Genomic DNA, 25,942 nt, shown 5'->3' with positions numbered 1-25,942 from the left:
TAATTAACTTGTTGAGAGCTGTGAGATAGTCAGATCTAGGTCTGAAAGGTTTTTACCCCTACTTTGAAATGCGTGGTGATGAAGAGAGCCCAAAGCAGACAGCTTACAGTTAAAGACCAGTGTTAAATTGAGCATATTAATACTAGAGAGAAGAAATGATGAGAAATTTTAGGTAAATGACTTAACACTTTTTTCAAGCAGAGCAAGTAAAATGCTTCGTTTCCTCACAAGGAAGCAACCTAGAAACAGATAGACAGGTTTTCTTTATATAGCTACAACTGTGATTACATGCACTATTCTAATTTTAGTAGTCATTTTAGGCATATTTGATTTGAAGAAATAGAAAACTATTTAGGTATATAGTAGTAGATTTACTGAGTAGGTGGATTTTTTTTTGAGATACCTTTGAGGATATGTTTGTATTTTTGCCTCCACTGCATTGGAACGAGAGTTGTACTACTTTTTGCTTACTATGAGGGGTGAGTCAAATTTTGACTCATTTGTAAGATTTGTGTCCTGTTCAGCTTTCCGTTCAGTTTTGGCAACATGGGTATAGCCCTTAAAAGATACACATTTTCACATGAAATAGGAAAACAGTTTCTACATAACAAGGCATTTGGGTATATGTCTTTTATGCAGGTATCTTCTGGAGTCCTTTTCCCCCCCCTTGAAAACATTTTTTCCTAATTAAAGTAATTCCTGTTCAAAATTTAAAATTTGAAAAATATAGATGAGGTTAAAGAGAATGGTATTCAAATATAAAAACCCTCAGATACTGTAAGTCATTTAAATAATATTTCACCTGACCTCATTTCCAAAGAGAGACTTTGCATTCCTTTTATTAAGTAAGAGTTATAAATTGTGCATATGTGTTTCAGGGATATACAAAATGGATTAGGGGTACTGGTACATGCTAGAACATGGATGAACTTTGAAAACATTAAACTAATCACACAAAAAAACACATATTGTATAGTTTCATTTATATGAAATAATCCAGAATAGGCAAATCTGTAGAGACTAAAAGTAGATAAGTAGTTGCTATGGCTGTGCAGTGACTGGTAATGGGTAATGAAAATGTTCTAAAATTGATTGTGGTGATGGCCACAAAACTCTGTTGAATATACTCAAAACAACTGAACTGTATACTTTGGGTGAATTCTAAGGTATATGAATTAAATGTCAATAAAGCTGTTACAAACATACACACAGAGTAGGGTGAAACAGAATGCCAAACAGAATGAATGAAAGGAGAAATAAACAAATGCATAGTTAGAATGCAGAGTTCCAACTTAGACTGCCAGATCTGTCTTTCCTCTTATTGTAAGTTATCAGAAAAATTTTTCTATAATGTATAAATATTTCAAGGTTCGCTTAAAAGGATGAGATTATTCATTTAGGTTCACCATTATTTGAAATGATCATGAGTATAGGCTGTAATAAATGTTCTAAGACATGATGTAGACACATTGTAGTAATGACTGTTGAAATTATCAATAATCCGCTTTGATGAGATTATTTTTCAGTGTTTCTATATTTTGTAATTGTCATGATGCTGATTTTAAAACTTTCTAACTGGTAACTTTTTTTCTCCCCCCCCCCCCCCTTTTTCTCGCCTCCCACACATTTCATCTTGTCTTCACTCAGAGGAATGCAGTAGCATGGATAGTTGATGGAGAATTTGGAGCAGACGACTTCTGTTTAAATTAAAATTAGTCGTATTTTAATGGCTTGGGATTTGGTGCAAACAAACATGATTGATAGCTGGACAGACATGCTCGTCATGAAAAAAAGAACCATTTCTGAAGCCCGATTGGGGCCAAACATTTACACCTTGCTTCATAGTAACCAGTTGAGATGAAGCACGTCGTTAGAACGTTGTTGGACACCATGTTGAATTATCCCCCATCGGTTGTGAAGAACTGTGCTACATTCAGGCTTACCCATTGAACTCAGTATATATATTTTTTGCCCTCTCGCCTTTTGTTTGGCGGGATACCATTCTTGTTGCTCTTCTGTGTAATGAAGTTCAAATGCTTGTTTGGAAAACTTTATTTAACAGTTTAGAAGGCTTGATAGAAAGAGTGCATTAGTCTGAAGAGTATACATTGGATAGGAAAGAATTTCCTTCTTTTGTTTCTCCAAATCTTTCCGCCTTATTTAGCTTGAGATCTTTGCAGCTTGGTTCATGGATTCTAGCCTTGCCCGTTGCACAGTATATACTGATCCAGATGACAAACCAGTGAACTATGTCAAAAGCACTCTCAATATTACATTTGACAAAAAGTTTTGTACTTTTCACATAGCTTGTTGCCCCGTAAAAGGGTTAACAGCACAATTTTTTAAAAATAAATTAAGAAGTATTTATAGGATTAAAGTGACTTCATTTGTATACATTTGGAATCTAAACCAGCTTAAAAACAGTTTCCTCTATGACTTAGATATGCAGTATAACTGATGCTCTTCTGGAGTACCATCTGAGACACGATCAGAAACAGTGCTTGGAAGGACATTACACAGGAAATTAAGAGTAATACTTTGAAGTTTATTCCCCTTTGTTTTATTCCTAAAGAAACATCATACCTGATCTTGAAGAAATTCAAGATTTAAAAAGAATGTTAACATACCAACGTGAGAGATCAGTAGTCAGTTTAGGTATTCAATAAAGTTTATTCCAAGTTGTTCTCAACTTGGGAAATCATTTTGGTGTGATCAAAAGAGTAGAACTCAGCAGATAAAATTGCTTGGGAAGTTTATAGTATAACTGAGATTGTTAGAAGGATACAGCAGGTTACAGACATACTTAAGCTGCGATTAAAACCTCATAGTCATTGCCCGTTACTGCCCTTAATATTTTGACATCTAGGAATACATAAATTTAAAGAATATACTTTCTCAGTTTTTCAGATATTGCCATACTGAACCTCATTCTAAACTGGTGCTGTGGATAGGCTTTCCCTCTTCCCTCCCCTTTTAGTATACAGAAAGGTTTCCTACATGGAAAAGCACTTTTAATTTTGAGAATTTCACATTTAAAGTAAGCCAAAAGCCTGATGTTCACATTGTGCTTTTAAACCTCAACAGAGGAATATGACATATTTAGTCTCCCTTGAAATTCCCTCCTTTCTTGTAGAAGATAAATGTGGTGACCACAGTTGCTTTGTTGGGAAAGAAGTGGGGATACTCCAAAATAAAATAAGATCGTGGTGAAGCAAGTCTTTTAAGTTCCCCTTTAGACCTAGTCAAGTCCATATTTTATTACCACACACAGACTCCTACCCAATGCACAAGAGAAGAGAAAGCTTGGATGTCAGAAATTCTTCCATGGTTGGGGGAGGGAGTAGTGATGGCAGCAGGGAGAAAGGGGAAAATCAGGTAAAGGGAGAAGAAAGGAAAAAAACAAAATTGGCCTTAAAATAGCATGGATTCTCCCAAAATTTCATAACAGAAAATGATAGATCGTGGTCAGCAGATTATTTTATCAAATTGGTATGTAAAGATTTCTTTAAGCTCATTTGCAGAGACCACCACTTAAAGAATCAGAGAATTCCTGTTTTGATAATTCTAAGTTAAAATATGTTACAGTTTATCTGGTACTTCATTTTTCTTAACTAAAATTACTTTTTACTTTAAGCTTGAATAAAATTTTTCATTGGTAACTGTATATAATTAAGTGGCAACTTCTCTTTACCTCAGTACAGTTAAAACCATATTTTAAGTGATTCATGTATACCCTGAAGCCGTTAATACCCCAGTCTCAATAGTAACATCACTAACAAAATGTGGGCATAGAAACTCCACTGCTCTTTGCAATTCTGGCTGCAGTGTGCTCTGGTACATTTGTAACATTTACTGAGATTTGTGCCCATTCGGGCTATTTGGCACTCAGATTCTATATGCTTCACCCAGCTACCACTAGATCTGAGTTTTCAGAGTGCTTCTGAAGTACAGTTAAAAATACTTTAAAAAGGTGGAGTAAAAGGCACATTTTACAAGAACATAACTCCATTAAGATGGAGTAACAACTATGCAAAGGTTTCTATAGAGGCTTAGGTGAGTGTTTCCCAGGTCTGTCTGAAACGGGCAGCTTCCTGTATATACTGGTACTTTGCTGTGCCAATTTGCTGTAAACGTCTGTTTCATACATTTGCCGTGCAGTGACTGTGCTAGAAAGATGAAATAAATGGTGAAGAAACTTAGGATGTTATGGTATAAAGAACCTGATGATGGTTTTCTAATGCAAAGTTATTAACTGAAAACTTCTGATACTGCTATAGGCTATAGTAGGCTTAGGAGAAAAAGCAAAGTGAGAATACTATCAAGCCAGCCACGAGATACTAACAAATGTATAAATTGAAAAGTACCAATACTTTTTGCACTTAGAACAATTAGAGTGGAGATTTTGGCTCCCAAAAAAATCAGGTTAGTAGGCTCATTTCCATGTGCTTAAAAATGTTTTTGTTGTTCATTGATTAAGGGCTAGAGCAAGTATGAAATTAAATGTCTTCTTCCTCCAAATAATTGGTTATTACTGGTAAAATACTGGATTGGGGGATTTATAAAGAGTGGTGTGTGGGTGGTGATAATTAGAGTGGGGAATTAGTTGGGAAGGATGGCAAAGCTTTAGTTCTGGTTTTTGTAGTTTATTAATATTCTTGCCAGCTACATTTCTGTTTTTCTTATTAGCCAGGTAAATGAGTCCTATTAAACCAGGTAAGTAGTTGAAACAGGAAATTTTATCATGTCCCAACCAATTGGCTTGTTATAGTGGGTGGGAGAATAAAAAGGGATTCCCAAACTTTAAATATAAGTTATATGATTAAAATAGCCTGCTAGTCTAAAGAAAAAGTCCAGTTTTGTCAATATTAATTTGATGAAATCACACAAGTAATCAAGGGTGATTTTTTTTATTAGATGAGTGTTCTGCCTCTAGTGGCATTCCATGGCATTAATAGAAAATCCTTCTTTCCCACCCCTCCCCATTTTGAAATCTTTTTTAGGATGTTGGTTCCCGCAAACAAGAACTGACCCTATCACCTCTGCCTCACAGTGGGTAAATATGTCGTACATCTCTTGAAAGGGAAAAAAATCCATGTCAGTTTCTTTCACAGCAGAAGAATGGCTGCTTTTGAATGGGGAGGAAAGAAGATATTTTTCTTAATATCCTTTTTGTCCCATCTCTGAAGTGTATAAATATATTTAGTTTTACTTTAAATTCTCATTTAGAATTTAGCAATGCTCCTTTTGAGTTGCTCTCCAAAACACTGCTTCCATTTCAAAACCATACCTGATTTAATATAAACTGCTAACTTTAAAAGAATAGGTGAATTTACGTATACACTTAGACACTTTCTAAAAACAGGGTGAACTTAATTGAAAATTTTCAGTGTTGCTAAGCTTTTGTTATAGTAGCTGCCCAATAGGTGCAAAAACAAAAACTGTAAAAACCCATCCCCTATCTACTTAATCCGGAAAACCTGGATTCAGCAAGACTAATAGCATAAAAAAGTGTGTATGTTGTATGTCTGTGTGGGAGAGAGGGAGTACTTAAATCCTGGAAACAGCTGTTCTAGGTTCTTGTCAAGTTTACTACAATCTTTAAAAGTCTTGTGCACGTGTGAAGTGCCCTCTCTGAATTTAAGGTTTGGTTAATACTGTATATTTTTATAAGATTGAAATTGTGTCCCATCTTTAACCTAAAACATTTTCATGATCAGGGTTAGTGTGCTAGAACTGAATCGTAACATTTTTAGGCAGATGGAAAAAAATGTTATTGGCTCCGAAAATGTGTGTGTGTGGCGAGGGGAATGGATCCACAAAAGCATGTATGTACTTACAAACCAAGCTGTAGAGATCAAGAAAAGAATTTAAGTGTTGATCTCAAGATTTCTAAATTGTCAAGATTTACATGGAGTTGTGGTGGAACTAGTGAACACTTAGAGCTTTTGGTATGTAATGACTATTTGCTATGGACTGATTAAATATTTCAAAGGATTGTGTTCTTAAATTGGGGGAGGGGTTTTATTTTTTTTTAACTTCCTCTCAGATTATATTTAGTAGTTTAAATTTCTTTGCTATATTCTTTCATTAAAGCACAAAAACGTCAGGTGTCTGATATTTATTTTCACTTGTTCTATTTACAAAACACCCTTTGTTAACTTTTATTTTACAAATGTGTATATTAAATGTCTAAAATTTTGTTCAATTTAAACTTCATTAGCTTTGATTTGCTTTACTGGGTTTTGTTTTTGTTTTTAATACACCTCTTCCATGTGGGTGCGCAACACTTAACCGTTTGTATTCCCTTTCTTTCGATCCAATAAACAGAATGAATAATTCTTGGTGTGTTAAATCTCCTATTCTAAAGTGTTTAGATAGTACTATTTTTGTCTAAAATAATGATATGGTGAATTATAGAGTTCCCTATATTTTCCTAGAGTTTGCAAGTTGTATCTAAAGAAGCAATGCTTAGTCTTGGACTATCTTACTGTGCAATAGTGGGTAAAGTGGAGAAATGTACTCTGGCAGCCCGTTACCCCCTTGTGGAGCCGTGCGAGGTGGTGCTGCCCGCTACCACCCACTGCTCTGGCAGTTGTGATGTGCCGGTCACGGTGAGCAGTTCCATCTGGTCGAGAAGGGAGTTTTTTCTACTTGTTTAATTTAGTCAAGTTCTTCATGTATATCTAAATTTGTATGCCAAATCATAGCATCAGGTATAAAAAATTTCCCAACTTTAATATTACTAAATATTAAAGACAGTACAGAATTATATTTTAAAACAATCTATTTCTCTTCCACCCAAGCAAAAGGAAAGTTAGTGATATTTAGTTACATCATTTAATGACCTCTACTTGAATTTTTTTCCAGAAAAATTTAAAACCCTTAAGGACTTAACCAAAATCATTCTGTCCTCCTGTCACTACTTTAGGAATTTTGTCTGTCATTGGTTTTGTGACAGCAGATTGTTCTCCTTCAGACTTGTTTAATCAATTTTATTATTAAAGTGAGCTTACTATGTGTGATCATAGAGTTAGAAAAATATTAAGTCAGCATGTAATTACACTAATGCAGGAAATAGAAAAGAACAAACAGCAAACTTTCAATTGTTTTAATTTCCTTTTCTGATGTGATTACTGGTTTTATGATCAACAAAAGAACTTTCTAAAAGCCCCTCCTCCCTTTTTGTTAAAAATTTTTATTGTGGCAACATATGAAACCCTGTATATTTCCATTTTAACCACTTTCAAGTATACAGCTCAATGGTGTTAAATATATTAACAGTGTTGTACTTTCATCACCCCATTCATGACCAAAACTTTTCTATCATCCAAAAAGAAACAGTGCCAGTATTTGTCCTTTTGTGCCTGGCTCATTTCATTCAACATGTTTTCTGGGTTCATACATTGTGTTGCACATATCAAACATTCCGTTTAAGGGCTGAATACTCCATATGATGCATTTGTCACATTTGGTTCATACATTTCATCAGTGACGGACATTTGGGCTCCTTCCAGCCTTTGGCAACTCTGAGTAATGTTGCTATAAACATTGGTGTGCAGATATCTGTTTGAGTCCCTGCTTTTGAGAGGGATGGCCAGGTCCTACAGTAATTCCAAATTTAATTTCCAAGGAACTGCCAAACTACTCCACAGCGGCTACACCATTTTATAGTCCAACAGTGCTCAAGGATTCCTAGTTCTCCAACATTTCTGCCAACACATATTTTTCAGAAGGTACTAGAAATTCAACCCAGGACCTCATACATGGGAAGCAGGCACTCAACCACTGAGCTACATCCACTTCCCGTATTTTATATTTTTAATAGCCATTCTAGTGAGTGTGCATTGTAGTTTTTACAGTTCAGCATCCTTTCATGTGGTTATTGGCCAATTGTATATAGTCTTTGGAGAAATGTCAAGACCTTTGTCCAATTTTTAATTGGATATTTTGTCTTTTTGTTGTTATGTAAGTTATTTATATATTCTGGATATTAAACCCTTATCAGATATAGTTTGCGACTATTCCATTGTGTAGGTTGTCTTGTCTTTTTTTTTAAGATTTTATTTCTCTCCCCTTCCCCCCCCACCCCAGTTGTCTGTTCTCTTTGTCTATTTGCTGCGTCTTCTTTTGTCCGCTTCTGTTGTTGTCAGCAGCACAGGAATCTGTTTCTTTTTGCTGCGTCATCTTGCTGCGTCATTTCTCCGTGTGGGTGGCGCCATTTTTGGGCAGGCTACACTTTCTTTCGCACTGGGCGGCTCTCCTTACTGGGTGCACTCCTTGCACATGGGGCTCCCTTATGCAGGGGACACCCCTGCATGGCACAGCACTCCTTGCGCGCATCAGCACTGTGCATGGGCCAGCTCCACACGGGTCAAGGAGGCCCGGGGTTTGAACCGTGTACCTCCCATGTGGTAGACGGACGCCCTAACCACTGGGCCAAGTCTGCCGCCACCTGTCTTCATTTTCTTGATACTGCTCCTTTGCACTGAAGCTTTTCATTTTAAGTCCAATTTATATTTTATTTTGTTGCTTATGCTTCTGATATAAAACCTAAGTATCCATTGCCTGAGGTCCTGAAAATATTCACCTATGTTTTCTTCTAGTAGTTTTATTGCTTTAGTTCTTTTATTTAGGTCTTTGGTCCTTTCTGAGTTCATTTTTGTTGGAGATGTGAGGTAGAGGTACACTTTCGTTTGCCTATGTACTTCCAATTTCCCCAGCACCATTTGTTGGCAGTAGATGTGAGGGGTCTACAAGCCCTTTTAAGAGATTGAAATATTCTTTTGTAGCAAGGTAGAATTCTTTCTGATTAAGAATGAAATGAAACATCTTTTGGATCTTAAAGCGTGTAGTTCAAGAATGAAAAACTCGAGCAGAACATGCCCCATCCTCTCCCAAAGCATATTTAACTGGGCTTTGCCCCATTCATGCAGTTTACATGAAAACTTTTCTGTCATTTAGTGCCAGGAAACTATGCTAAGCACTAAACATTTTATCTCATTTAAACATTTACATCTGTAAGCAAGTGTTAGTGCCCCCGCCCCCCTTTTCAGGTAATAAACTTAAATTATAACAGTGAATAGGTGGTAGACCTGGGACTCAAACCCGTCTGATTCCAAACACTGCTTTTTTTTCTCTCTCAAGAGGAAGATGTGCCTTAGAAATTGTCATGAGCCACAACTTAGGTAATACTTCTGAAGCCACTGAGGCTACCAAAGACTGCTTTTAACCCCTAAATTCAAGTGCATGTGAGACTCGGGGCTTTTTCTAAATTTCAGATTTCTAAGCTCCCTTTCAGACCTGGAATTTCTTTTAACACCCCCATTAATTTTATATTGTCAGCCTGGCACGGACTGTGCTATATTACTTTAGCAACAAGACCAAAAATTAAAAGCAGGAGCAAGAAAGATAATGAGACATTTATTAAACACATACCACAGACCTATCTGGTCACTGAGTAACATTAATAAGTAACTGGTATTCATTTGGGCCACTTAGGAGCTAATATTGGGTGTTTACTACAGGCCAGTCAGTACAGATGAGCCACTTTATATGCATTCTAATTTAATTCTCAGGATAGCTTTATAGAGTAGACACTCTAATCCCCATTTTACAAATGACAGAAATAGGCTTAAATTAACTCGTTTAAAGGAGCTACAGCTCAAAATAAGATGCCTCTGAGCTCAGCGGTCATGTTTTCAACCCTAAACCATACAGTCTTCCATTGGACTATGCATGGCCACTTGGAATAAAAATTGACATATGAAACTTATCAAAGACAGATACAAAGTTTGAGGGCCCACTTTTAGTGATTCTTAACTGTTTAGTTGGAACCTAATAAATGACTCGAGACATTAACCAAATAAAATGTACAAACCTTGTTTGGATCCTAATGTGAACCAACCAACTGAATATTTGATACTGAGTAATCACTAGTTTATGTATGGCTTTGCTAGTATGGCTGTGCTGAAGGGGAGCAGGGTCTAAGAACCTTTATCTTACAAAGAAACATATTAAAATGTTAACAGATGTAACGATGTCTGGGATTTGCTTCAAAACAGAGTAGGAAGTTTCATAATCTCTCAGATGTGATCACAAATACCATACAATCTGTTGACTTAAACAGTGAGAATTTATTGGCTCACATTTTGAGGCTAGAAGTCCAAAATCAAGATGTCAGCACGGCAAGGCCTTCCCCTGAAGACTGAGACATTGCTGGGTGGGCTGCCAGAGCCCTGGGTCCTTGGGTCTTCTGTTGCATGGCGATGCACATGGCAGCATCTTCCAGGCCCTGCAGACCTCCACTTCCACTCCTCTATGGCTTCTTCTCTATATACTTAAATTTCATTCTGTTTATAAAGGACTGGAGTAATTCAGATTAAATTCCAATCTGATTCAGCTGGCCACACCATAAATAAAAAGAACATCTTCAAAAGGCTCTCTTTACAATGGGTCCACACCAACAGGAATGGATTAAGAACATGTCTTTTTGTTTGTCTTAGCAGGTACTGGAGATTGAACCCAGGACCTCATACATGGGAAGCAGGTGTTCAACCACTGAGCTACATCCGCTCTCCAAGAACATGCCTTTTGATTACTGTAGCTGGTAAAGCAGAAAATTATCAAGTAACAGATTAGTCCTGTCATTCTCTTCTGAAAAGTTATACAACATTTACGTAGAGCTAAACCAGAGCATTAGCTTTGCCCTGCAGGCCACTTTGTGATATAGTACATTTAGTGGCAGCCAAACTCAATTGAGCCCTTATACTCAGTTCTCATGCAGTTTGCATTCCATCTATGAAATAGGCTGCTGATCAAGAAATGGGACATCAAGCCCTGGAGAAAACCTGACTCCATGTTCTATCTTCCTTTCCCTCATGGGTTATCAATTTGAATGAAATGAACTTTAAGGACAAAGGAGGGATTCAAACTCCTTCCGTGTACAAGGTCCAGCCTTTTGCCCCAAAAGTATATGGTTCTTAGAATAGCAGATATAAGATGAAACCAAGTCCACTGAGTCAAGATCAAACTGGGATTCTAAGGAAGCACGGGGCCCTTATAGGTAAACTAGGAATGAGAGATGGCTGGAGAGTGGGGTTGTACAGCTCAAAACTTACCATAGCTATTCAATATCAGACACACGAGGTGCTCTATCAGAGAATAGGAATTTGTATTTGTGAAAGTATGTGTTAAACTCACGTTTTGACTAGGTTCTAATGTTTAATGGGAAGTGAGACAGATTAAAACAAGATTGCTCCATAGCGGATACAGCAAACCAAATGCACAGCAAAAGGAAGCCACAGTCAAACCTCTGAGTTCTCATCAGCTGATTCTGACCACGGTACACCTACTCACTTCTCCCCACCCTGCGTCAGAAGGAAGTAATTGAAGACAAAAGCCACTTTTACCAAGGAATTTATTCTACAGAGCAACTTGAGTTCACCACCAAGTTAGCTCCCTCAACAATCCCTTTGATTACTGCAGTTCAGGATGATAATCCTAAGGCTTTTATCCTCAGTCATTAGTTTGTATTCATTTAACCAAAGGAAAAAAGTTGGCTACAAACTTTTATATCTTCATGAAAAATATGGCTTAAAACCAAAAGGCTGCTCTAGCAAACCCCCAGACAGTCTTGTTAACTGAAGTTTCACCATACCAAGAATATTTCAATCTTTGTTATCCTACATAAGAAAACAGCATATTTGGTTTAAAGCACATACTCAGATAGCTGAGCTAAATAATAAGCATACTTCTCTATCTTGCTTCCTATTTCTTATCTATTAGAACACGTTTTAGATTTTGAGGACAACTAATTACACCCAGTACATGGTACTTTTCACAACTACTTCTGACAAAATAATACTTTTGAGGAAGCTGATTTCATAAGTCTCAAATACAGCAGTTTCTTTACTAGCCTTGCATGTCTAGGAAGATTTCATGGTGTGACTGCTTGCAAACAGATAGTGAGTGGGGTTTGATTAGGCTGTTCATCGCTTCTTCAAATTCTTTGACTTTAAGGACATCAGCTAGACTCCTGACCGAAAGAGCAAGAACAACACAGATTTACTTGTCTATTCAACCACCACTTATTGTTTCTATGTGCAAGGCCCTGTGGCAGGTACCAGGAACAGCAGAAAAGACATACAAATGGAAGTTAAGAATGTGCTCTTGGCAAGCGGACGTGGCTCAACTGATAGAGCGTCTGTCTACCATATGGAGGGTCCAGGGTTCAATCCCCAGGCCTCCTTGACCTGTGTGGAGCTGGCCCACCCGTAGTGCTGCCACGCAAGAAGTGCCGTGCCACACAGCGGTGTTCCCGCATAGGGGTCCTCCACACACAAGGAGTGCGCCCCACAAGGAGAGCCACCCTGCGTGAAAAAAGCACAGCCCACCCAGGAGTGGCGCTGCACACATGGAGAGCTGACGCAGCAAGATGACGCAACAAAAGAGACGCAGTTTCTCAGTGCTGCGTGATAATCCTGATAATGCAGGGGGACACAGAAGAACACACAGTGAATGGACATAGAGAGCAGACAATGGGGGGGGAGAAAAATAAATGGGAAAAAAAAGTGAGAACACTTCATAAAAAAATAAAAATTTTTAAAAAAGAATGTGCTCTGCCCTCCAAGAGTGTACAGTCTAGCGGGAGGGATAAAATACAGAAATAACTACAATACCAGATAGAAAGCAGAAAGAAGTACCATGGGAAGCTTTCTTAGCTTTCAACTTCAAAGTAAGACCAGGCCAGAGGATGCAGATTTGGACTCATTTCACTGCCACTTGTGGCAAGAAAGGCAGGTGAGGGAGCCCGCGAGGCTTTGCTGCACGAGCTGCGTCGTAGATCTTGCCTCTCAGCTCTCATCTGAAACTTCACTGCTTAGCAAGAACGCCTACTACTGCTGAAAGGAAGGACGAAGAAGGCAAGGAACAACGACGCCTAAGCACGGCACTCTACAGGAGCACCGCACGGCAGTGTGCTGGCGGGCCCTGGGGACTGCCTTGGAGGGAGGAACGGGTTATCACCGTCAGGGAGGGCTCAGGGAGGAGGACACTGGACTGAACATCCGGATCCAGACGCTCGTTGTCAGGAGGCCCAGGCAGTCCATCAGAGCCTCCTCCTCCAACTTTAAGGTGAGTTTAAACTAAAGGACCCAGGTGCTCTGCCACTCCACAACCTCTGAAAAGCACAGACAATTAGCCTCACCACCTTAAGCACAGCTGTTAAAGTCAGCGCTGACTTTTCCCCTTTCTCATCATTTTTAGAAAAGCCTCTAAAATAAAAACAAACTAGAGTTACCCCCTTTCCGGACTTGGATAGGCAAGCAATACAGGAAAGAAAAGTTGTTTATTTTAAATGTAAACATTTCAGAAATAAAGTCCCTGTCCTTTGTTATAAACGCACCTTTCTGGTTTGCTCAGCCTCAGCAACGTATGCCTGACAACAGGTAAACGGACAGCTCAAAAACATGAGTTTCTATTTTGGCTATTAAGGAGTCTTGAATGAGGATTAGACATTTTGACCAAAAGTTCCCCACTACCTTTGAGCTTCTTAAAGGTTCTGCTTGTCGCTCAGCTGTTAAGTTTAAGCTGTCCAGCAGCTTCTCGACTTTCAATTCTGAAGCAGAACATTAAGAGTCACTGGAAGTTAGGGGAAAAGGCAAAGCAAAGGGGCTGGTTTTTAAACAGAGGGAGGTGCCTCAGTGAGAAAGATGAGGAAGAGAGCTGTCAGCCAAGCAATTTTTGTTACGGTTTCTTGGCCCTTCATCCAGCAGAAACATGAGATTGCCACAAGGGCCATCTCTGAACCCAAGGCTGCAGGACGTTCCCTGTCCCTGCCGGCACGCTGCTGCTCTGGAGCCGCGTGCTGCCTCCCGCTGAAGCGTGGGTCTGTCTGTACAGGGTGTTTAGCTTACTGGATCCTCGCATCTGCCAAGGCTACACCTAGGCCAGGGTTGACAGGACACGTTACATTGATTTTCTGATGACCAAACACATTGTTTAGCAGGCCAATTCTCTCACCAGAGTAAATAATAATCCCTTTGAACTCTAACATAAAACACCGTCATGTTTTGCCTAAATGCCAATGCTTAAGATAGCAACATTAATGCACAAACTAGGACTGAAGATGAACTGCCAAGTTCACTTTACCCTATGACAGTTGGCAAACACCAAAAATGTTAACTGCTCTCATCAAGATTTTATAAATGTAGCACAAGGAACAGAGTTTTGTTGAATATTGCTATATCCACAAAGTGGCCTATACTGGGGCTTCCAAACCACAAAGTGGTTAGTATATAAGGGCAAAAGAGTGAGTTAATCTGGCACCAAAGAAAGCATTAACAGGTTCAATTTCACTGACATTAAATATTTTCTATGCCTCATATGATAAGCCTCTTCTATGACATCACCTCTCCAAACCCATTAAAAATACAGCAGAGGGAAGTGGACGTGGCTCAAGTGACTGGGCTCCCGTCTACCATGTGGGAGGTCCAGGGTTTGATTCCCAGGGCCTCCTGGTGAAGGTGAGCTGGCCCGAGCAGAGAGCTGGCCCAGCAAGATAATGCAACAGAAAGAGACACAGAGGCGAGCCAATCGTAAGAGACGCAGCAGACCAGGGAGCTGAGGTGGTGCATGAGCTTAAGCACCTCTCTCCCACTCCAGAAGGCCCCAGGATCGGTTCCCAGTACCACCTAAAGAGAAGACAAGCAGACACAGAAGAGCACACAGCAAACAGACACAGAAAGCAGACCAGGAGGGGAGTTGGCGGGGGGAAGAGATAATAATTCTTTAAAAAAAAATAGAGCAGAGGGAGTACTGTGGCTCAAGTGGTTGAGTGCCTGCTTCCCACATGGGAGGTCCTGGGTTCGGTTTCCGGTGTGTTCTAAAACTAAAATAATAAAGGAAAAAAAACTCAGGAGCGTGGATGTGGCTCAGTGGTTGAGGGCCAGCTTAAAATATGTATATCAGATAGATAAAATACTTCTTAGAACAATTACGAATACAAAAACAAGACCTGGCAAGAGCCAGTGGGATTGCATGGGTTTGAGGGTGATTGTGGAAGCAGCAGCTTTTTAATGAAAGCTCTTGATTCAACTTTGTTTTTATTTATTTTTCCTTCCTATAAACAGGAATTACACTGTACCTTGACAAATGCCTTATAAGGTTTCACAGATTCTGCAATGAAAAAAATTTTAATGTCATTTTCTATTAACATCTTTGTGAAAAGACTGTTAGCTGACAGCCCTATAAATCTTCAAACCATTGTAAACATATGAAGCGGCCATAATATAGGCAAAAAAAGGGGGGCAATTCACTTTCTTTTTTTTCCTTTCTCCATGTAACAGCACTGTTTGTAGTCTGACTTTTAGGTAGACTTGAAGAGCAGCTCTGCTCATCTACTTTTAAGTTTCTCCTTTAAGGTATGCCTTCTATTTCTTTGGCATACAAGGCTAGAATGGTAGTGTCCTGTTCCACACACAAACAACCATCTTCAACATAAAGATGAGGAAAAAAACACCTTCACATGTTGGGGTTTCTGTCTGGGTTTGGATTAAAGTTGAGAACCAGAAATCTACAAAAACTCAATTCATGTTTTTTAAATACTTTATATGGTAAAAATACAGCAAAAATAGTTTTTTGTTCAAAGAGGAAAAAATATACTGCTATGGTCACGGTTCTAAGGATGATTTAAGTAGTCTCTGGCTCCTCAACTGTGCACTGTAGTGTAGGCTGACTTCAACCGTGGCTTCTCCAGCTTCAGTCATTTATCAAAGCTAAGATCATACTGTGGAGAGAAGAAAGGAATGTTACTCATGTTGTCTAGGAATGCTTCTACAGAGTCTGGTCCTTCCAGACTTGTATCCCTTAGGCCCAGCAAGAAGCACTAATGTGAGTAAAAGACAACCCTTTATACTTAAGTATCTTTACAAATAAGGCATGGCTGGGATGGGGGTGCAATCTAAAACCCCTAAAACCAACGGTGGGCTATAGTTTAGGAAAAATAGACTACGTCCAGAAGAACACTTTCATTCTCCAGCAGATCTTCGGGCGTGCTGCCCCTGTGCCTGGGATCCCTCCTCCCCAGTCCACCCCCAACCCAGTGCGTCCCTGCTCAGGCTCCGCGGTCTAGAGGTGAGGCTGCTCCTCTGGGAAGCGGGTCTCTCAGCCCGTGCAGCCGCACAGCCGCCTTCCACAGAAGCCCTCTGCCTGCACGCTCTGTCTTACATGTTGGTCTCCACTACTGGACTGTAAGCTCCTCTGAGAAGAGAGCAGGACTGAGGTGTCATCGTTTCCACACTCCAGTGTTACACCCCATGAGCTGCTATTACCAAGCCACCAGCCTTTCCTGTAGGGATTTTGCACTGCTCCTGTGTCATCTCAGTGTCTGACACAAAGCATTCGCTCAATACTCTAATAAAACCACCACAGTTAAACAATAACAAAACCATCATTTACTTTTAAATACTGGGCTCAGCCTTGCTTTGCTGAGATCAAATAACTGAAATACACAGAAATTCCCATACATTACTAGTGGTATAAATGATAAGTCATCCAAATTTAATAATAGTAAACATAGTCTGTACACAACACAGGTTAACCGAGGTGCTTATGTTTTTTAAAGATATTTGAGTGTTTCTATGGGCCAGGACAAACCAAATGTCCTTACATGCATTACCTCATTTAGTCCACATCACAATCTGATAAAGTAGGGACTATTCATATCCCACTTTCAGATGAGAAATTGAGGACCAAAGAGGTTAAGATACTTGTCCAAGGTTATATAGTAAGCTACAGAGCCCAGATTCTACGAGGATAACACCAAACCAAAAACCCAAGGCACTGATTCCACCATTCTCTAAAGGTGAGCATTATTTATTTATTTATTTTGGGGTCACTGAGCTGTACAGTCCTATGTTGCATTTTTAAAAATATTTATTCTTCTAACATATACAGCCTAAAATTTCCCCTTTTAACCACATCCAAATATGTAATTCAGTGCTGTTAATTACACTCACAATGTCAAGGTACCATCACCACCATCCATTACCAAAACTTTACCATCAGCCCAAATAGTAAGCATTAACTCCCCATTCCCTACCCCCCACCCCGTCCTCTGGTAACCTGTATTGTAGATGCTGACTATGAACTCAGTTACCTTATTCTAATTATTTCTCAAGGTAGGCCTTTTTTCCTTTTGAATCCACTTAACAAATGCTAAATGTCTGCTCTGTGCAAGGCATCATGTAAGGGATGGCAGCATCATAAAATCCCTGCATTAACACTGCTGATTTGGTAATAAAACCACTTTTAAACAATGGTAACCAAAAGCCAATAGGAAAGTGTTACAGAAGACACCTGAGACTCCTCTTTCGTCCTGATCCCCTCTAGCTACGAGGGAGCCTAGGGTAAAGTAACAGCAACGTGGATGTCAACAAGCTGACAAGGGAAGGGGGAAGGAGACCAAGGCAAGAGAAAAGAGTGGGCCAGCCACAGGGGCTGGAGCTACTCAAGGAAGCCAGTTACAAAGGCTGCCTGTCTTCGAATGTGGTTGACTTGTGCCCAAACTGCCTCCTGATTCCTCCATTCCTGTCTTCAGTCCCTCTTCCCCATTGACGTAAATTATTCAGCACAGAGAGCTAAGACACTCTTAGGCACTTTAAATCCTAAGACGTTAGGTCTACCAGGCAAGACACCACCCCCTCTCCTACACTTACTCCCTAAAATGTGACCACATGGGCGGTACACCTCAACACTGCCCCAGAAGCTCCTCGTCAGGACCCGAGGGATGCCCGCTCTAGTTGCTCCAGTTCCTCCTGACAGTAAAACCCGGAAGGGGGGAGACGGCGAAGGAAGGATAGCCTTGAGCTGAACTGCTTCCAACTTGCCCTTGATCTCCTCAGAAAGAAAAAAATAAGGGAACACATATGAAGGTAAAAGAGACCTCCATACAGTCTAAGACTTTTTAAAAAGAAATAATTAAAATAAGAATAGAAGTATGTTATCATATTCTTAATATTAAACATTTTTCTCTTTATTCTTCACCTTTAATACCTGGATTAGAAATTAAGCACATTAGCATCAAGGGAGGGTTTGAGAACCAGAACCTGATACCAGTGTGCTTTTTTGCCCTAGTTTTTGAAATACAGAAGAGCAAGTAAGATGAATGGTGAAAAGGAAAACAACCTAAACCAGGGGTTCTTCACCTTTTTTGTTCCACAGACCCCTTCCTTCGCAAGTCAGGTGAATACCACAGACCCCTTCTCAGAATGTAACGGCAGGTAGTTTTAAGGCACTCAACTAGCATCAGATCTAACAACTACCATGATTTCGAAGTATGGATGCGCATAAGCAATTTTTCAAGATATGCAACTGTAATGTGATATGAAATGAATACTACTGTAATTTATTGCATAGATTCATAAGTGAAGAAAATGCAAGATTTCAGTTAGAGGTCAGAGAAAATAATTTCATTTTTTTTTAGTTCAAGCTCATGGACCCCCTAAAATCTTTAGGGGGTCCAGGGACCCCTGGTTAAGAACCTCTGATCTAAACTCTTAATCTCTGCTGGTGGGTGGAATTAGCACAATAAAGGGTAAAGTGACCCTGTCTTCTAAGTTATTCAAACAAAATAGCAATTTACAAAAAGCTGCTCTGTCTACACCGTTTTTACTCATTAGGAATTTTCTGAGTGGTACAAGTTTACATTCAGTACAAGTTATTCCTAATAGTTCTTATGCCTATATTGAAAAAAATGAAATTCCTAAAAAAATAGGAATATCTAATTAAGCTTTGATACAGAGGATAAGCTTCTTAAAGGCTTAATCAAATCATATGCATATGATGATTTGTTTTCTCCATTGCTCTATCCTATGGCTCTATGATCAGTAAAGCATAAGGAAACAACACAAAGCATAAGGAAACAAATTTAAGTATAAAACAGGATTGCAAAAGTCCTCCAGTAGCCTGAAGCCGATCCCTCACACTACTTCGTACTTCCAATCTATTATAACCGCGATTCCACAGAACAGACCCCTCAGCATGCTGGGCAATCAGCACCACGCCCAAATTCCTTAAAGCCCAGAAAAATCAGCCCCACGCAGATCCAAGCTGTAGAGAGCTGCTTCCAAGTGGCCACCTGGAGACCCACTCAGTGGAAAGGTCTCTGGAGGTACCTATACCAAGGTTTATAACAGGCAGCGACACCTCACAGCTGAACATTATGGCAGGAAAAGAACAGCAAAGACAGTATTAAGCATGCTGATAGTCTCAACAGCTAAAGGATAAGATACCACAGAGTAAATTCTACTGTAAGTCAGACAGAATGCTGACTCAGTGCGTACAGGAAAAAGCTACACAGCCACAAGAAATTCACACAATCCCCAAAGGCTCTGCAATGTCAATGCAGAAATGTATATAAGTACAGTAATTCTCCTCAAAAGGAGCCATGGTATACATGAAAACATTATGAGAACTCTAAACTCACCTATAAAGATACATGAAGAAACAGAGCAAGTGAAAACCAAGCTTGATCATGGCTTCTTTCATGTGTGACTTTAGTTGCCCTCGATTGTGTATTTCTGTTGGATCAAATACTCCCATGTTACCACTCGGCACCATAATGAACCTGGGAAATTAAAGGATACAAACACATTAGTAGGAAAATCAAATCATCAGCAAAAATATTTTTAAAAATAGCCAATAATAATCAACCTTTAGAGGTGAACCAACCATACCAGCCTTAAATTCAAACCAAATTTGGACAGGGTAATATGGTGATGTCATGGGCTACCACTTATTTTTCCTTTGGAAGATAAAATACTGTTAATTTTTGGTGTAATTTTCTGCCATCTGAAACAAATACAGTTGCACTCTAGAGAAGAACATTTTATGCACTGAGACCCTTTTTGCCGTCTTCTGTAGAAAACTACTGAAAAGATAATACCTCTAGACCTTTTCCATTAGACAAAGGTGAAAGAAGGCTCCAAAACCAAACCAATTTTATCAAGTTCTTAGAAGTTTTTATCTAAAAAGCTCTAAATTAAATTAATTCCATTTATTTGTTCACCGTCACAACCTTATAAGGAAGAGGAGCGTCAAACATAATTATTCTCATCTCAGATGACAATTTTAAAAAAATGATTCTATGTCCAGAATAGTCATAATTGGTGCTCCTGTTGATTGATAATATGTTTCCATTTTCAAGGTTTACAAATGGCACCTATCTTAAAAGAGTAAAGAAGGCAGAACAGAAGTTTGAAATAGATATAATGGTGGTAAAACTAAACTCAGTTGAGACAGTCATCAGGAGATGCAGACTCAAAGAACAAAGTTTAACTTTATGTAACTCTTAGAAATTAGTAATGGGACAAATAAAAAATGGACTTTTTATGTACTTACCAAATCCAATGGATGTGTCATGATGATGGGAACGAGTGTTGCTGGCGGGGGGGAGAGGTGGGGTGGGGGGGTGGGGTTGAATGGGACCTCACATATATATTTTTTTAATGTAATATTATTACAAAGTCAATAAAAAAATTTTAAAAATTAAAAAAAAATGGACTTTTTATAGCTGTGAGGAATAGGAATAGGGGTACACATCAACACAGAGGTAAAGGGTACTATAAGCATATGCCTAGTTCCAAACGCAGACCAAATCAAGTCAGTGTTTCCAACTCAGAATAGGTTTAAACTTTTTGTGTGTGTGTGGCACATTCATTGCATTTGGTGAATACTAGGCTTAAACTTTTTAAAAAATCTTGAAGAGAGCATGTTTAACATACTATGGCATCTTTTTGTACTCTTTAGATGGCCTATAACATTTCTCATCCATTTACTTCATATTACTATGTGTTAAATAGTAACATGTAGGTCTTTTCCTACTCCAAATTATTCCTTTTACACCTAAGGAAATTGGGTTCCTCTGAGAGGATCAACGAGTTTGAGTTTCTGGATTTCAACACCCAGATTGTGCCATGTGTGCAAAATGTGTCTCTTAACCTAATACTGTTTAGGACCTCTTCCTGCTCTCATGCCCAAGCATCTAGGCCAAACTTGGGCTCCTCACTCTTGCCACATACTCGGTTTCTCAACTATCGCTTCTGTGAAACACAAATGCCTCGCCAATGAACTGTCATTTGTGTAAATGCCACAAATCACCGACCTTTAACTCCTACAAGGACAAGACGTGATTCCAACCTTAACTTCTCCTCCCAAATCCTAAGAGCCCATCTAAAACTAAGAGAAAGATTTCCCACGTGCCTATCTGGATTACATCTTAATTCAAATAGTTTCAGAGGCTTATCGTCTTTACTTCTAGATTATCTAATAAGAGCATCACCATTCCTTGGTGAGTCTCAATCTTCTTAGCTGGGTTCTGACTTCTTTCTTACCCTTTACAGTCATGAAAACATTGCCCACTCTTCCCTCCTTTTACTGCTTATAAGGCTGTCTCTTTTTATTCCCACGATCATAACTTTTCCCCAGCACTATATTATCTCATTCCCACTGCTTAAGTGTTTTCTATCCAACCAATACCATATGATACTTCCAGAAAAATTTTCCCAAAGCATAATTCATTTCAGGTCAATTCAGATGCTCAAAACATAAAAAAGAAGATGAATGAATGGCTGATAAACACATTAAAATATGTTCAACATTAGCTATTAGGGAGATGCAAATTGAAATTGAAACCACAAAGATACCACTTCAGACCGACTAGGATGGCTATAATAAAAAGACAGATGATAACAAGTGATGATGGGGATGTGGAGATTTGGAACCCTCATACAGAGTGGGCAAAAAGATAGAATAGCGCAGCCACTTTGGAAAACATTCAAGCAATTCCTCACAAAGATAAAGAGAGTTACATATGATCCAGCAATTCCACTCCTAGGTATCTACAACACAAAAGTGAAAATACATGTTCACAAAAAACCTTGCACATGGAGTGACATCATCAGCATGGCAATGTATGATATCTCTTGAAAAAACCTGCCCAGAGACTCAGAGAATAAAAGGACAGATCCCACTTGCTTTAAACTCTGAAGGACAACAGAGACTAGAGAAGGACTCCACAAATGCTAAAGCAAAGAAGAGGAAAAACACCAGGTAGGAAACTGCCGTGTGGGCCTCAGTCCCCTGCAGCCTGGCAGTCCCTCAGGGACAGAGGCCAGAATGCCTCCCTGCGCCACAGTCAGACTTCAGAGCCACCCCCAGAAGCAGGCGAGAACCCCAGGCGTATCGAGACCCCGGGTCCCAGGCCAGCAGAGACAGGCAAGACCACCTGAGAGCGCCACGTGAGGGACCCTGGGATGGGGGCCTGGGAGCCGCAGCAGGAAAACGGTGCACTGACTCAGACCAGCTCAAGGGCCCGGCCACCACCACGCAAAAGGCGCTTTTCAGGAGGGACCCACCTTTCTGGATTGACTCTAACTGCTCCCCAGGGCAGGATTCCCTAGTGGGGAAGAAACTAGAGGAAGAAAAGCCTCTGGGAGAGGGAAAAAAGGGGCAGATGGGGGTTAAAGGGAAGTGCTCTAAGACGGGAGGTTCCCAGAGCTGAAAAGTACAAGGAAAACGGGACTCTAAGTGAGGGAGAGAATTTGAACAAATCTTAAGAACTGGGAAGAAAGTTCTGCACAAAAACAAACAGAACAGATCAAGATTCTCAGCGAAGGAACAGAGGAAAGGAGGCATTCTCATGAATATGAAATAACAACACAAAAAGTGCAATCTCAAAAATTGTACCACGTATCAAGAGCAAGAATCAGATGAAGAAATGAAAAAATCTGATCAGTTAAAACGCAAGCTATTCTATAGGTCTAGAATAAGGCAGAATAAGCATCAAAGAACGGCTGTAATATAAATACAATTAGGGAAGCGGATGTGGCTCAACTAATAGAGCGTCCACCTACCATACAGGAGGTCCAGGGTTCGAACCCAGGGCCTCCTGGCGCGTGTGGTGAGCTGGCCCATGCACAGTGCTGCCATGCGCAAGGAGTGCCGTGCCATGCAAGGGTGTCCCCCATGTAGGGGAGCCCCACATGCAAGGAGTGCGCCCCACAAGGAGAGTACCTCCCTGCGGGGAAAAAAGAAAAAAAGACAAAGACAATTAACAATAAAACCCTAGGGAAAAGAAAGAATCTGACCTTCAGAGTAAACTCAAGATAATCAGATGCCTACACATGAGCAAAAAATTACAAGCCATACTAAGAAACAGGTAGAAAAAATAAAGGAAAAAAAAAAAAAAAAAAAAAACCAGGAAGATATGGCCCAGTTAAGGTGACAAATTAAAACTTCAGAGGGGAAACAGAACTTGGAACTAATCAAAGAAGGCCAAACAAATCTAAGTCAATTCAAGTAGATAAAGGAAAATATGGCTAAAGAGATAAAGAATATTAGCAAGACATTGTGGGCACATAAAGAATTTGGGAGTGGGTGCAGCTCAAAGGTTTGAGTACTTGTTTCCCATGCACAAGGTTCAATCCCAGGTACCTCCTGGAAAAAAAAAAAAAAGAATTTGCAAGAACAAAAAGAAACTTAACACACATCATGAGGATGAAAGGCACAGAAGAAGAGATTAAAAATACACTAGGGGGAGAAGTGGCTCAAGCAGTTGAGCGTCCACCTCCCACATGGGAGATCCCAGGTTCAGTTCCCAGTGCTCCTAAGGGAAAAACAAAAAATAGACAATGAGCAAACAACAAGAGCAAAAACAACAAGCAAGCCATCGTAGGGTGGGGGGATACACCAGAGGCATTCAATAGCAGATGTGAATAGGCAGAGAATAGGCAGAATAAAGAATCAGCAAATAGAAGACAGGGCATTCAAACCCTTACAAACAGAAGAACAGACAGAGAAAAGAATAGGAAAAAATCAAGCAATGTCTCAGGGATTTGACTGACAGCACAAAGCGCACAAGCATATGCATCATGGGTATCCCAAAAAGAGAAGAGAGGGAAACGGACTTTGGCCCAGTGGTTAGGGCGTCCGTCTACCATATGGGAGGTCCGCGGTTCAAACCCCGGGCCTTCTTGACCCGTGTGGAGCAGGCCATGCGCAGCGCTGATGCGCGCAAGGAGTGCCGTGCCACGCAAGGGTGTCCCCCGCGTGGGGGAGCCCCACGCGCAAGGAGTGCGCCTGTGAGGAAAGCCGCCCAGCGTGAAAAGAAAGAGCAGCCTGCCCAGGAATGGCGCCGCCCACACTTCCCGTGCCGCTGACGACAACAGAAGCGGACAAAGAAACAAGACGCAGCAAATAGACACCAAGAACAGACAACCAGGGAAGGGGGATGAATTAAATAAATAAATAAATCTTTAAAAAAAAAAAAGAGAGAGAAGAGAAAAGAAAACAGGCATGGAAAGTATCTGAGGAAATAGTGGCCAAAAATTTCCCAATTCTTATGAAAGACATAAATATACATATGCAAGAAGTGCAATATATGCCAAACAGAATAAATCCCAAAAGACATACTAATCAGAATATCAAATGTCAAAGATAATTGAGATAATTCTGAAAGTAGCAAGAGAAAAATATAAATACAAGGGATGTTCAATATGACTTAGAGCAACTTCTCATCAAAAACCACGGAGGTCGCCGCTTCCTCTCGGTCCCATACTGAACCCGAGTTGGAGGAGGCGAGTCTGGTCTCAAAATGGAGGTAAAACCACTGCCTGGCCTCCCCCAGCCCAACTCCGGCCATCACCATCGCCATCAGGGGGAGGAGGGCCATGATCCAAAGGAAACAGAGCAGTTGAGAAAACTGTTTATTGGTGATCTGAGCTTTGAAACTACGGATGATAGTTTAAGAACATTTTGAGAAATGGGGCACACTCACAGATTGTGTGGTGATGATAGACCCCCAGACAAAATGTTCCAGAGGCTTTGGTTTTGTGACTTACTCTTGTGTTGAAGAGGCGGATGCAGCAATGTGTGCTCATCCACACAAGGTTAACGGGCGTGTAGTGGAACCAAAGAAAGCTGTTTCTAGAGAGGATTCTGTGAAGCCTGGTGCCCATCTAACAGTGAAGGAAATTTCTGTTGGTGGTATCCAAGAAGATACAGAAGAATATAACTTGAGAGACTACTCTGAAAAGTATGGCAAGATTGAAACCAGGGAAGTTATGGAAGACAGGCAGAGTGGAAGAAAGAGAGGATGTGCATGTGTGACTTTTGATGATCATGATACAGCTGATAAAATTGTTGCTCAGAAATACCACACTATTAATGGGCACAACTGTGAAGTGAGAAAGCCCTTTCTAAACAAGAGATGCACTCTGCTGGACCAAAAGAGGTCATGGAGGTGGATCTGGCAACTTCATGGGCCATGGAGGGATCTTTGGAGGAGGTAAAGGGACCTTTGGCCGTGGTGGAAACTTTGGTGGAAGAGGAGGCCATGGTGGTGGAGGTGGTGGCAGCAGAGGTAGTTATGAGGAGGTGATGGTGGCAACTATGGCGGTGGTCCTGGTTATAGCAGTAGAGGAGACTATGGTGGTGGAGGACCAGGATACAGAAACCAAGGGGTGGATATGATGGCTATGATGCAAGAGTCAGTTTGCACAAAGTGCAGCTATTGATCAATGCAATGTAGTGTCAATTAGATGTACATTCCTGAGGTCATTTATCTATTGTAGCTTTGTCTTTTTCTTTTCATCACATCAGGTGTATTGCCCTGTAAATTGTGGTAGTGGTACCAGAAATAAAAAATTAAGGAATTTTTAACTTTTCAATATTTGTGTAGTTCAGTTGCTCCACATTTTAGTACAGAAACTTAACAAAACACAGTTTTGAAAGTGTTTCCTTTTGAGTTAACAAGAAAAGATCGTTAATTACTATTTTGTATGAATTTTGCTAAAGTTAACTGTAAAGAAACACCTGCTGACTTGCAATTTAAGGGGAATCTCTTCTCCTCATTTCCAAACCATAATATGAATGGATACTGACATGT

At 40.0% G+C, this 25,942-nt stretch overlaps 2 protein-coding genes and 1 pseudogene across 3 annotated transcripts in view; 2 read left to right on the top strand and 1 right to left on the bottom strand.

The window, feature by feature from the left end:
* Positions 1-6,338, top strand: part of WDR26 (WD repeat domain 26) — a 39,736-nt gene extending 33,398 nt beyond the window's left edge. For both annotated transcript variants that reach the window (XM_004461922.4, XM_004461923.4), the window contains exon 14: positions 1,648-6,338. In XM_004461922.4, the coding sequence (XP_004461979.2) occupies positions 1,648-1,673 (26 nt within the window). In that variant the 3' untranslated portion in view covers positions 1,674-6,338. The remainder of the gene's footprint in view (positions 1-1,647) is intronic.
* A 3,062-nt stretch (positions 6,339-9,400) lies between these two features.
* Positions 9,401-25,942, bottom strand: part of CNIH4 (cornichon family member 4) — a 31,688-nt gene continuing 15,146 nt past the window's right edge. The window contains exons 4-5 of the mRNA XM_004461919.4: positions 19,484-19,624; positions 9,401-15,784 (exon numbers count right to left, since the gene is read on the bottom strand). Of these exons, the coding sequence (XP_004461976.1) occupies positions 15,757-15,784; positions 19,484-19,624 (169 nt within the window). The 3' untranslated portion in view covers positions 9,401-15,756. The remainder of the gene's footprint in view (positions 15,785-19,483; positions 19,625-25,942) is intronic.
* On the top strand, positions 24,650-25,571 carry LOC139436359 (heterogeneous nuclear ribonucleoprotein A3 pseudogene; annotated as a pseudogene).

This window comes from Dasypus novemcinctus, chromosome 13 (genome assembly GCF_030445035.2).
Source record: "Dasypus novemcinctus isolate mDasNov1 chromosome 13, mDasNov1.1.hap2, whole genome shotgun sequence".
NCBI classification, from domain to species: Eukaryota; Metazoa; Chordata; class Mammalia; order Cingulata; family Dasypodidae; genus Dasypus; species Dasypus novemcinctus.
The sequence above is the reverse complement of the archived record's forward strand: the minus strand, read 5'-3'. Positions and strand labels throughout refer to the sequence as shown.